Consider the following 13,972-nt stretch of genomic DNA (forward strand, 5'->3'; position numbering starts at 1 on the left):
CAGGTCTCCACGTCTCCTCGTACGGAAATTCACACAAACTCAGGAGTGAAACGTACGACACGAACGAACCAGCCATTTCCATAAACGTTACATCACAGAACAGCACGTGACTCACGATCACGAGACGTTACAGACTAGGAACGTGAAAATTAGAGCTACTTTTCCTTCACGTAAAAATGACAAGAAAATAAAGCGTCACGTCTTACATTAATTTCACGTTATTTTTAAAATGAAGAGAACTTCAGGACTGTACGTTAATACCGTGTGTGTAGAATATCGCGATATATATAATCGCACAAACGATAACGGATATATAAACATGTCTGAGAGGCGAGGAGAAGAAGAAGAAGAAGAAGAAGAAGAAGAAGAGGAAGAAGAGATAAACGCTTTCCTCTCACCAGTTTTTTTTTCCCCTCGCACGACTTTTTATGCGAAAACGGTGGCAATATGTTTTGGTAGCGAGATTAGACCAAACAATTAAGTGATTCTGGACGGGTTTCCACAGCAGCCATCTGTTTAGATGTTTGTCTCGGACTGAGAGACTCATCATCAATCGCTCATATGTGGAGGAGAGGGAAAAAAAACAAAAACAAAAAATAAATAAATTTAAAAACACAAGCTGCCTAAAAAAACTAATGGAAAGATTGGAGATTTGTGCCAGCGTGCGCATGTGTGTGTGTGTGTGTGTGTGTGTGTGTGTATGGCAGGGCAGATAAAAAAGCTCGCTCCTCCAGCCAAAACACCACCCAGCACATGTCCACATTTTATCATCATTATGTTCTGCTCCTTAATGAGCTGATCTCCTGGCTTCTGTGGAGGAAGAGAGACGCGACGCTAATTAGAACGGAGGAAAAATGGTCTCGCGCCGGAACGGATGGACGCTCCAACGCCACCACGCCGCTCTCGCAGCACACCAAAAACTGCACTTTGTAAAATCTGGGTGGTTTTAAATCATTTCCTGTTTCACAGGAAGCTACTCTGTGATTTTTGCTCCATCCGGATCGGCCATTGGTTTTTCTACGCAGATGAAGAACAAAAAAAAAAAAGATATCTGCCTTCGTCTACTCTGCGTATTTAGTCTCGTTTCTGATATTAAACGCTTCCCGGGGCGTCTCGTACACTTTGAAATTGTTGCTAGAACTTCCACGTGGGCCGCCATGTTGTGAACGGAGCACGGTCACGTGACCAAGTTATTATTGCTGTGTGGATGCGAGAGGAGATGCGAGAGTAAACAAAACGATTACAGACGTCCCGCTGATAAACTAATCCGATCCGAACTGGGCTAAAGAGCGTGTCTCTGGACGCGAGTGGAGATCGGCGTGATGCGAAACGCGACACATGCCCGTGTGTAAAAGTTGCGATTTCCGCTACAACACGGTCTAAAACATTACAGAAGAACATTATTGAACACTTGTGCTGCATGCAAGCAATAAAACCCCATCGCATCGTGTGTGTCGTGCCGTTAGAAGGAAATAATCAACAACAGGGTGGTGTGATGAAGCAGACTTGCTGTTGCCGTTGCTATAGTAACAGTAAGGCGTCAGTACGAGCGCACGCTGTAGTAGAAATGTAATCAACAGCTTTACATGTTGTGTACGCTCAATTAACGCTATCGAGCTGAGGTGCGTTTATTTATACTCACAGGACAAAGATCACAACCTGAGCAAACAGTTCACGCTTACGACGACCCGCCCATGTGTGTGTGTGTGTGTGTGTGTGTGTGTGTGTGTGTGTGTGTGTGTGTGTGTGTGTGTGTGTGGAGCCATAGTGATGTTGACTTTAGCTATTGACACAGGAAAAGTCTTCAGCAGGACGAGCAGTGTGCAGTGTACAGTAACACACACACACCCCTCTCTCTTTCTCACACACACATCACTTCACAGAAATTACCTTCAGAAAGTGCTGTTTATGTTCTCAAGCAAAAAAGAATCTGTAGTAGATAATAAAACAAAGATATTATTTCTCCTTCCTCCCTTCATTCGTTCCTCCTTCATTTCATTCCCTCTTTCCTTCCTTCCATCTATTCTTCGTTCCTTCCTTCCTTTCTTCCTTCCTACTGTCCTTCATTCGTTCCTTCAATCCTTCCTTCCTTCGTTCCTCCTTTTCCCCCTTCCTTCATTCCTTCCAACCTTCATTCGTTCCTTCCTTCCCTCCACCTGAAGCTGTGGTTCCACCTCATCTTCAGTCCTCGTGTAGGTTTCAGTCATGCTGGTGTTCTTGTGCTTTTCTCCTTCTCTAACATTCATGTTACAGGTGAGTTCATCACAGCTTGACCTGCTCACCTGAGCGTTCTCTAATCCTTCTAACCAGCTGCAAGAGAACATTAATCCACTCCTTCTGACCAATCAGATACAGCAGAACATATTATTATTATTATTGTTTACACCGCAGCGCTGCTGAATGCTGGATTCTGATTGGTCAGAAGGTGTTGATTATTTTCCTGTAGCAGCACACACAGTGTTTATTATTTATTTATTCACACCTCGGCGTGTTTCTAGTTTGTAAATAAGCGAATATAAACGAGTGAAAGGGAAACACCCGGATCGTTCTGAACAACCTTCAGCATGAAAAGAAAACGTCATGGACGTGTTCTCTGATCTCCGCTCAGGTTTAAGCGTGAGATTAGACAATTAGACAGGACACGATCGATACTCTAAATGCAGAAGTGGAAAAATAAAGTGGGAGAGAAGCGACATGTCATCATCACTGTTTATCAGCAGCATTGACCTGATCATCCAACAGCAGTGCAGTCATACTACATCTCTCTCTCTCTCTCTCTCTCTCTCTCTCTCTCTCTCTCTCTCTACATCTCTCTCTCTATCTCTTTCTACATCTCTCTATCTCTGTCATCATCACTGTTTATCAGCAGCACTGACCTGATCAACCAACAGCAGTGCAGTCACACTACATCTCTCTCATATTCATATATTTTATATATATATATATATATATATATATATCTCCCCAGTGGAATTCATTTTCAATCCTAATTAACTGTATTCTATTGTATTCTTTACAGTTTTCTATTTTGTGTGAAGTGTGATGTGTTTCCTTGACATTTGGATCTTTTTTGAAAAAGAATAGCTTTGGTCTTGTTGAGGTTGAGTGTCAGGGCCCAGGTCTGACAGTACTGCTGCAGCAGGTCCAGGTTCTGCTGTAGACCCTGAACACTGGGGGACAGCAGGTCCAGGTTCTGCTGTAGACCCTGAACACTGGGGGACAGCAGGTCCAGTTGATCTGCAGGAATTTGCAGGAATTTGACCTCTGAGTCGTTTAGAGAGATGCGTACTATCTCTCTTTCTCTCCCTCTCTCACACCCTCTCTCTCGGTCACGCTCTCTCTCTCTTGCTCCCTCTCTCATACCCTCTCTCTCTCTCTGGTGTTACTACAATCATCACTTTTTGTCAGTTTGGAGTTGGGAGGTTTTTTTTCGTGAGCTGCACAAAAAACTGGTACTGATGACGATTCGAGTCCTTTACTGTAACTGAGGTCACACACACTGACCAGTGATTACTGACGCTGTACCATATGACCACTGGTGCGTTACTACCCTGCGTTCACGCCAGCACACCTCAAAGCGACAGGTGAGCGTATGCAAATGACGCTGTAGAGAAGTGACCAATCCCAAAGATCTCCAGCGATTCCTCAGGCCGATCCTACAGCGCGTGTGGTCCGACGGTTCCTCAGTTTTCCGAACCACAACTTTAGTTCCTGCACGTGATTAGTTCCCATTTACTGTTTGTCTGGAAATATTTACTAACAAATATAAAAAATATTTACAAACTTTCATTTCATTTACGTGCTAATTTCCAACACCTCGCCGTTTCTGTTGCTAAGCAACGCACTAATCGCTCTGCATTGTACAACAGCGTGACTCACACTCAGAGCTAACAACTGCATTAGCTCGCTATAACGTCAGACTCTTTCAATTCCATTACGGCAGAGAAAGAGAGAGAGAGAGAGAGGGAGAGAGAGAGGTAGAGATACAGAGGGAGAGAGAGGAAGTGAGAGAGAGAGAGTCAGAGAGTGGGACAGAAAGAGGGGGAGAGAAAGAGAGGGAGGGAGAGAGATCAAGAAAGAGATGGAGAGAGAGAGGGAGAGAAAAAGAGGGAGAGAGATGGAGAGAGAGGGAGAGAGTGGGAGAGAAAGAGAGGGAGAGGAAGATGGAGAGAGAGAGAGGGAGAGGAAGATGGAGAGAGAGAGATGGAGAGAGAGAGAGGGAGAGGGAGATGGAGAGAGAGAGGGAGAGAGAGAGATGGAGAGAGAGAGAGAGGGAGAGGGAGATGGAGAGAGAGAGGGAGAGAGGGAGAGAGGGAGAGAGTGGGAGAGAAAGAGAGGATCGAGAGAGAGAGAGAGGGAGATGGAGAGACAGAGGGAGAGAGAGAGATGGAGAGAGAGAGAGGGAGAGGGAGATGGAGAGAGAGAGAGGGAGAGGAAGATGGAGAGAGAGATGGAGAGAGAGAGAGGGAGAGGGAGAGAGAGAGGGAGAGAGGGAGAGGGAGATGGAGAGAGAGAGGGAGAGAGGGAGAGAGGGAGAGAGTGGGAGAGAAAGAGAGGATCGAGAGAGAGAGAGAGGGAGATGGAGAGACAGAGGGAGAGAGAGAGATGGAGAGAGAGAGAGGGAGAGGGAGAGAGAGAGGGAGAGAGGGAGAGGAAGATGGAGAGAGAGAGATGGAGAGAGAGAGAGGGAGAGGGAGATGGACAGAGAGATGGAGAGAGAGAGGGAGAGGGAGAGAGAGAGAGATGGAGGGAGAGACAGATGGAGAGAGGTCGAGAGAAAGATGGAGAGAGAGGGAGACAGAGATGGAGAGAGAGAGTGGGAGAACTCGAGAGAGAGAGAGGGAAAGAGAGAGAGAGAGAGAGGGGGGGGGGGAAAGAGAGAGATCGAGAGAAAAGGAGACAGAGATGGAGAGAGAGAAAGAGAGAGAGAGAAGGGAGAGTCAGAGAACTCGAGAGGGAGAGAGATAGAGAGAGAGAGAGAGAGAGAGAGAGGGAGGGAGAGAGAGAGAAAGGGAGAGATAACGAGGAATGAAATAAATCAGAGTTAGAGTTCAGGAAGACTCTGTGTTCTCGGTTCCGCTACAACACTGTTGAGACTGTATGACCCATAATGCACCGCGGTTACGTAACGTAAATAGTTGCGTAAAGCGTAGCGTTATGTGGAACATGGAGCTAGAATATATCGTCTTACGTTAAACGCAAATTAGCTACAGATAATTTTTAAAGTCCTGAGAACTCCTGTTGCTAGAAACCAAAACACGATGTTGCTGGAAACAAAAAAAAACAGCTAGCTACTGATTACACTAACTAGCGCTAACTAATGCTAACTAGTGCTAACTAATGTTAACTAGCGCTAACTAATGCTAACTAGCGCTCTTACGTCTATTCCTTCTCTCTACTCTCTCTCCATCTCTCATTCCTTCCGTTACCCCTCTACCTACGCTTCACCTCTCTCGTTCTTTCCATTTCTCTACATTCCTCTCAATCTTTCTTTCTCTCCATCTCGGTCACTTGCCTTCTTTATCTACTTCCTGCATTTTCACTCTATTTTCCCCTCACTTTCCCTCTTTTTCTCTCCGTTACCCACCCCTGTTCTCTCGCTCATTATCTCTCACTTCTTTCTCTCTCCTTCCGATTTTGTTTCTCTCAATACTCTCTCGTTTTGTTCTTTTGCTCCCTCTATGTACTCTTTCCATTCTCTCTCTCCACCATTTATACTGATGACAACTCTCACTCTTTATTACCCTATCCCTCGTTCTCTCTCTCCATCTGTCTCTCACTCCTGACCTTTCATTCTCTCTCTCACTTTCCTCTCCTTCTCCTAATGTATTCCTTCTTTCTCTCTCCCAACGTTATGATTTTCTCTGCACTTACTTTTGTTCCCTCTATCTACTCTCTCCATTCTTCTTCATCTTTCATAACTCTCCCCCTTTCTTTCTCACTCTTTTTCTCTTTCCTAAGCTCTTCTGTTCACTTCTCTCTCACTCTGTTATTCACTCACTCTTTCTCTCTGAATTCTCCATTCTTTTCCCTCTCCATTCACCTCCCTCCCTTTTTCCACTTTCCTAACTCTCTCCTCTCTCTCTTCCTATTTTTCTCTCTATTTCTCCTTTCTCTCTGCCCCACTCTCTCTTTCCCAAGCTCTTCTGTTCCCCCTTCCCTCTCTCTATGAATTGTACTCTGTTCTCTCGTTTTCTCTTCAGTCATTTCCCTCCTTTTCTTTCTCTCTCTTTCCTAAGCCCTTCTGCTCTCTCTCTCTCTCCATTTCTCCTTCCCAAGCTCTTCTCCCCCTCTCTCTGAATTGTACCGTTCTTCTCTCTTTAGTCACGTCTCTCCCTTTTCTTTCTCTCTCTCTTTTTCTATTTCTCCTTCCTAAGCTCTTATCTCTCTCTTCCCCCTCTATCCCCATCTCTCTCTCTCTTTTTTCTATTTCTCCTTCCTAAAGCAATTCTGTTCTCTCTCTGTCTCTCTCTCGCTTTCCCTCTCTCTCTCTCTCTCTCTCTCCCCCCCTTTCTTTCTCTCTCTTTTTACTCTCTATTTCTCCTTCCCAAGCTCTTTCCCCCTCCTCTGTTTCTCTCAGCAGTACATCGTCTCTCATCTCTCTGAGAGTTTTTAAATCCAGCACCTTTACACACCAGCCTCAAAAAAACGTCTAAAAACGTAATGGCTACAGAAACACTTTCGCACGGAGACGTGAAGCACGCACGTGAGCATACGTCGGCGCAGACGTCCCGTTTATACGCCGTGGATACGAGAGCAACGGCAACGAATCACGAGGCAATGGAGAGAATAAAGCAAAACCCCCAACCCCCACTGCATCACCCCGGAGTAACCCTACCCCCCCTACTTATTCAAACACACACACACACACACACACACACACACACACACACACCCACACAGAGCACCATCATTATAGCACCACACCACATTGCTGTGCAGCTCCTCTGAGATTACAAGCTTGTGCCAAAGTTTTAAACGTAAAACATTCGAATATAACCACGCGTCAGCATTAACCGTAAATTAACATAATTCATACATTATTAAATAAATAATTGCATTTGTTTACCATAAACCTAATAAACTCATCTGTGTGCAGGCGTAGCGCAAACATCTGCGTTATATATCTGATTTTATTTCATTATTATATTGTGTATATTTTCACGTTAAATGTTTATAGAAATGCAATCCATCGATATAAATAAAAAAGCGAAAATATTAACATAATATAATCGTCAATATAAAATATTAATTTAAAGTTCACTTATTTCTATTTACATTTGTTTTATTAATGAATTTCCTTCCTTCTGTCTTTTCCCCGATGAACAACGAGCTACTTCGACACGTCGCTGATTCTTTTTAACGTGTTTTTTTCCGAACGATTAGCGATTTTCTGGCGTCGTTCTTGCGTTAAACAAAAACAAAACGAAAACGTACGACATGAGAGTGAGTTCGCGATAACGTTCTTCTGCTCTTCTACTCGTACGAAATTGACGTTAGATGTTACAAACAACATTTTTATTGCGTCACGGTTTTTGATACGCGTCACGTCTCCCCCTGGTAGTCACTCATATTAGTGTCATTTTAATCCAGTAAATATAGCGATTGTGCCTCAATTTATGATTTACGAATTTAACGTCAAAACAAAAAGTGTTTAATGATGAACTTGTACATCGGTGTTGCCGTTCTTAGATGATACTAATAATACTGTCGTATCGTGAAAAAAAAAATCGCAATATTGTGATACTTGTCATAGTAGACAAGCTTCCATTCTCTGTAGCTGGTCAAGGTTTTTTTTTTGTTACGTTGATTCGAGTGTAATTATCTTATATTTAGTTAGCGATATTTATTTGGCTACTACAGAATGTGGCCCAATACTACATGACTGAATATGACGTCACGTCTCCCCATGGTGGTCGTTCTTATTAGTGTCATTTTAATCCAATAAAATTGTTTTAACGCTTTAGGACAAAGACGTTATCGACAAAACAACACGTTTAATGATAAACGTATACATCCTGAGGCGATACTACGGTATATTACCATACTGTTACAGAATATCGCAATATCATCAATATCGTATTAGCCGTTTAGAGTTAGCAACAAAAATAAACAAATAAACAAACAACAAGGCTACTCCAGGTTTAGGTTAGTACAACTTTTTATCGAAATGCACAAATACACAATAATATATATTTTTTAATAATGTGATGTCATGTGTTACGATATCGTAACGAAGTATTCGAAGTTAAATATTAAATATTTAAATAATAATAATAATAATAACAATACAACAGATACATTTATGTCTTTATTAAATCAGTGTTATATAACGAGTATTATTTTTACCTCGAAATCCACATTTTTTATATTTTAACCTCATCGGTACGAAGTGACGTACACGTGTTACAGTTGTAATAAGAGTGAGGGAATTAGTTTTACTCTCTAATTTTTTATTAAAATGCAGTGTTTTATGACGTCAGCATGCATCCTGGACTACAAGTGCACCTCCAAAGTGAGCTCAGAAACTTTGTCTCGTTTTTCTTTTAAACACCACAAGAAGAGCTATAAAAACATCAATCAGATATTAATCAGACATTAGGATTTTTTTTTTCTTTACCTTATTGCAGTATGAGGAGTCTGAATAATGTGATGGTCCCAGTCTGGATGGATCTGTTGCTGATGGAGGAGGAGGAGGATAAAATCTCACATCCATTTCACTATTTAAAAATAAAACACCAACCAAAAAAAATTAAAAATAAATTTAAAAAAATAATAATATTTGTGTTTCCACTTCAGTAAAGCTGACACGGGACCTCCCAAAAAATTAAAGATAAGGCAAGACCCATAAAAAAGTATAACTGATGACGGTGGTGAAGAAGTAGATAAACAAAAAAAAGCAGCTTCACTTTGGCACCTTCACATCCGTTCGCGGGGTTTCTGAGAGGAGAAAGAAATAAAACAAACTTTGAAATAAAAAGGTGTTCCTACACCTGTGTGGCATCAAACTGGAAAGAAATCAACCGTCTCTGAGGTAAAGAGGTGTGTTTTCTTTTTTTGTGTGATTTTTCTTTACGGAAACGATAAGAGGAGCCAAAAAAGCGCCGTGGTTAGCCAGAGAGCTAACTCCGTACCTCACTGCTGTGTATGTGTGTGTGTGTGTGCGCGCGCGTGCGTCCGTGCGTGCGTGCGTGTGTGTGTGTGTGCGTGTGTGTGCGTGTGTGCGGGTCTCGTGCAGCTGTGTGACGGAGCTCGCGCACAGAAGTCTCGAGCTGAAGCGCGCGCGAGTCGAAAAAGGCGCGAAAGGGGGCGCTGAAGTGTTTCTTCATAACCATTCAACTCCTTTTTTGTTTGTTTGTTTGTTTGTTTGTTTGATTGATTTTCTTTTTAAACGTTCTGACAGAACGATATACTTGTATACTTGTACACTCTACACACTATTCTTCCCAGGAAAACGCGAGAATTATGATTTCACAGCCTATAACTACACAATCATGGGACTACTTTGTACACATTTACCTCAGAAGTGATCTCTTCTTTTCTTCATACTTATTGTTATACAATGAGCAAATTAGCCAATATATTTAGCTAAATTATATATCTATGGGGCAGGAAAGGTGTGAAAATGTGGTATTTTGTGTGCTTGGTTTCAGATTTATCACAAAAAAAACCCACCACATATTAGCATGACATCATATTCACAAATTATTATGCTAATCCTTGTACAGAAATGAAATACACACAATCTCCACCCTTATCATAAACTATATGATCAAAAGTATGTGCACCCCTGACCATCACACTCGTATGTGGTTCTTTCTCAAACTGTTACAACAAGGTTTGAAGCACACAATTGTATAAAACGTCTTTGCATGCTTTAGCATTACATACACTTTACATACACTACTTTCTTTTCATTGGAACTAACAGGCCCAAACCTGTTCCAGCATGACAGTGCCCCTGTGCACAAAGCAAACTCCTTAAAGTTTGGCGTGAAAGAACTCGCATGTCCTGCACAGAACCCTGACGTCAACCCCACTGAACATCTTTGGGAGGAACTAGAACTGGAGCCTCCTCACCATCGCAACAACAGTGCTTGACCTCAACCTCACTAATGCTCTTGTAGAGCTTTACTGATCATCCCTACAGTCATGCTCCAAAATCTAGTGGAAAGCCTTCTCAGAAGAATGGAGCTTATTATAACAGGAAAATCTGGAATGGGATGTTCAACAAGCACATGTAGGTGTGATGGTCGGGGTGTACATACTTTTGGCCATGTATATTGCAGATGTAGATAGTCAGCCAAAACTAGAAGGTTAATGTAGCTAAGTAATAGCAACCTGATGTCCCACCCACAAGGGTGAGTCAAATTATAATGACATAAATTAGAATGAAATCGATATTTTTTCTAGAGGAATCCAAACTCTCTTTAAGCACTTGAACACTTGCACTGAATAAAATGGAGATTATATTTTTTATTTGACTCACGCTTGCATTTTGGTTGGCTGTGTCAGTCTTCCCTATACAACGTTGGGCAAACATTGGTAGAGTTGTTTTTAAAAAAAAAGTACTTTTCCAACACCAGCTCAGTACCAGCAGTAGAGCAACATTTTCTGCTACAGTATCTAACTTAAAGTTTTTAATTCTGCTTAATACAACACTGAATGAAATGTTATTTATGAAATATTTGCTCTTGAGAACTTTTGTTTTCATTAATGTCCATCCATTTTCCATACCTTTTATCCTACACAGGGTCACGGAGTCTATCCCAGGGAACTTGGGGCACGAGCCGGAGCCAACTGCACACACATTCACACACTACGCCAATTTGGAAATGGCAATCAGCCTACAACGCGTGTCTTTGGACTGGGGGAGGAGACTGGAGTACCAGGAGGAAACCCCCAAAGCACGGGGAGAACATGCAAACTCCACACACACAGGGCAGAGGCGGGATTCGAATCCCCCAGCCCTGGAGGTGTCAGACGAATGTGTAATCACTAAGCCACCGTGCTTGTAGTACTCCCCGTTTTCTTTAATGTTATAAATCTTATAGGTAAGGACATTGTCCTTTTGTTGTTATATTTTCTTCTCATCTGAGGTGGCAAATGATGTTAAGTTAGCTTATGAAACATGTGGGTAAGATATAACTACCATTATATGTAGTATAACCATTAATGAGCAGAAACAGCATTATCCTATGCTGTGGCATGGCAAAGGTAATCTGATTATCCATGTTTAGTCGCCTAATAGTAAATTTAATAAGGAATCGTTAAAGCACATTTTATAAAGCCTTATAAAACCTGAAAGGTGTTTCTGGTTTTATGCAATTTCTTTTAACTGGGTCTCTAATGGCACACATGACCTCTTAATTACGATACCATTATGATGCTTTGCTTGGTCATTACAGTAAAATTAGCTCGCTGTGGTGCATATTTAGAGATGATGCTCATAAAACCTGAAGGTCAACAAGGAGATATGAATTACTGTAATACTCTCAGTTTAAGTAGAAAAAAAATCCCAAATTACAGCCTCCTATCTTATTCCTATATATTATGCTAATTAGGTGTATTATCTAGAAATCGGATCTAGATCATACAGTACCGTTGCCATCGGTATAATAGAGTGAAACACATTTTCTGGTAGCTGTGAAGTCTGCCACCAATTTATTTTCTACTCAAGTGCAGTTCATACGACTCTGATAAGCATCTCAGTACCCAGGTTTCCCATCATGCCAGTGAAAATGCAACTGCTATAAAAAAATAAAATAAAATCCAGGCGACAGACAAGAAATGAGGGTGAGATTCAAACCTGTCAAGTCCAGCAGCTAAGCCGTTTTTTTCCTCTGAAACTGCACAATACTCTATTACAAGCATGGGTTAAATCTTTTAAATTTACATTTAAAGTCTTTCACTTGAATATTCAGGTGTAATTGTTAGCATCCTTAGCAAGTGTAAAGCTACACATGGTACCTAAGAGTAATGGTTCAGTTGACCTGCATGCATGGAATTATGTTATACACACACACACACACACACACACACACACACACATATACATATATGTATATATATATTAAATATTAACAGGACTGCTTCATAGGATGTCTCAATTATGGCTTTGACTGCATTTTACATACAGAATTCAACATTTTCCATTACTTTTTCAGACACCACTTTAATGCATTTTCAATTATTAATAACTAATATCTATAGAAGTCTGTCCCCACGCCTTGTACAAAAAAATTAAAGAGAACATCAAATATAAAATTATCTTTACTGCATGAATTTCAGAATGGTTTAATTTTTTCTAAAACTTGCAGAAACAGGCTTCCATAAATAGCACTTAGTTATTGTCCAGATTTTTTTTTTAAAAAAAATGTGCTTATAAAGACTGTTACATATTTGTACGTGAAACACGGTGGATATATGACTGTTAGCTATAATGGGTAATAATCATGTGTACTGTAAGTCAGATCAAACGATTAATATTCTCTACAGACATTTTCACTGATGCGTTATTGCTTCTATTGGTGAATATTTAGACGTGTCTCGGAGCAGCATTCACATTCTAAGATTTTGATCCAAAATTTACAACACTACCAGAACTCGTTTGTCATCCATCTTTGGGTCGCAAAGGCACTAAATCAACCTCTGACGAGGACATCATATTAAGCAATCTGAGACCACCAATTTTACCTCATGACCAAGGAATTCTACAGATTTATCGTGATAAATCATACAATGTAAAGCAGTCTTAAGTCTGTATTTTGAAGTACGCCAACATGCATGAGGCAAATTAGAGTAATGTTACGTTTTAAACGTGAAGTTTAAAGGCTGAAGGCTTTAGAAATGTAATCAGCTACAAGTTACTAAAACAGTCCCTTAACAATGATTGCAAAAAACCCCTCTATTAACATTCATTTGAAAAAGCAGAATAATGTCTCAACAACAGAAAAGTGTTCACCCTACTGTTGGAAAATCACAAGTTTGAATCCCGATGATGTCACAGCCATCCGTGGCCGGAACTCCAAGAGAGCAAAATTGGCCATGCTCTCAGTAGGGGAGGGGAATACTCTTTCTCTCCTGTCAATCACAGTGACACTAGCCAATCATGGTGATCTGTGAGCTCATGTATGCAAAAGAGGGTAGATAGCGCTTTCCTCCTAATGTGTCCTACCTAGTCAAAGTCCCTGCCAGTTTACGCCCAGCTTCACACATCACAACTAAGGGTTAAGAAGGAAGAATAAATCAGATCTCAGGACCATGTGGGGACAAAACCATGCAGAGTGGCACACTGAATTAAATCAGCAAGGCCTTGGTTATTTATTATAAATAAGACTTATTAAATCATGTTGAATGCAGGCATAAAGTCAGACACCCCTGATATAGAATCATGGTGTGATTCTGCAGAAACAAGATTGATTGCTCTTTTTGAAAATCATCAGGTCCTTTAGTCAAACCCAAAATCTTAAATTGGAAAAGGGAGAGAAAAAAAACCCCATAGTGTGCAATCAATGAAGCCGAGCTCAGACCTTTCATAAGAGAGGAGACTTCAGCCAAAGCTGCTTTTACAGAATTAAAATAGAGAGCTGTCAGACTTCTCTACTGTCTCACACAACTCAGCACACACTTGATTAAACCGAGAAGTGCGTGTCCTTCAGAGAGCTGGGTTTGGGTTATTTCTGCCTCCTGTTATTTTAAACATACATTTCTTCATGTCATTTTCACGTAAAACGTCTATTTTAATTCATTTACGTAGTTGTTTGTTTGCACTAATCTTCTCATCTTTATAAAGAAACAGAGACGCAGTGACACAACTGCAGGGTTTTTGGATTGCGTGCAAACTGAAAAAGACTTATGAGTCTTTTCTGCAAAACTCATACTGCACTGTTTCATGCGACGTGAAGCACTACCCATGTAAATGTGCTGCGACCTTTTCATAGCTGCCGAAGCATTTAAAGTCTGATGCAGAT

General features: G+C 41.2%; 1 protein-coding gene across 3 annotated transcripts in view; it reads right to left on the reverse strand.

The window, feature by feature from the left end:
- tox (thymocyte selection-associated high mobility group box) overlaps positions 1 to 9,206 on the reverse strand; it is a 67,933-nt gene extending 58,727 nt beyond the window's left edge. For 2 of the 3 annotated variants that reach the window (XM_053646828.1, XM_053646826.1), the window contains exon 1: positions 8,621 to 9,206. In XM_053646828.1, coding sequence (XP_053502803.1) covers positions 8,621 to 8,716 — 96 coding nt within the window. In that variant the 5' untranslated portion in view covers positions 8,717 to 9,206. The remainder of the gene's footprint in view (positions 1 to 8,620) is intronic. The other variant, XM_053646827.1, reaches the window with a different exon arrangement.
- Between the last annotated feature and the right edge of the window lie 4,766 nt (positions 9,207 to 13,972).

This window comes from Ictalurus furcatus, chromosome 17 (assembly GCF_023375685.1).
Source record: "Ictalurus furcatus strain D&B chromosome 17, Billie_1.0, whole genome shotgun sequence".
NCBI lineage: Eukaryota > Metazoa > Chordata > Actinopteri > Siluriformes > Ictaluridae > Ictalurus > Ictalurus furcatus.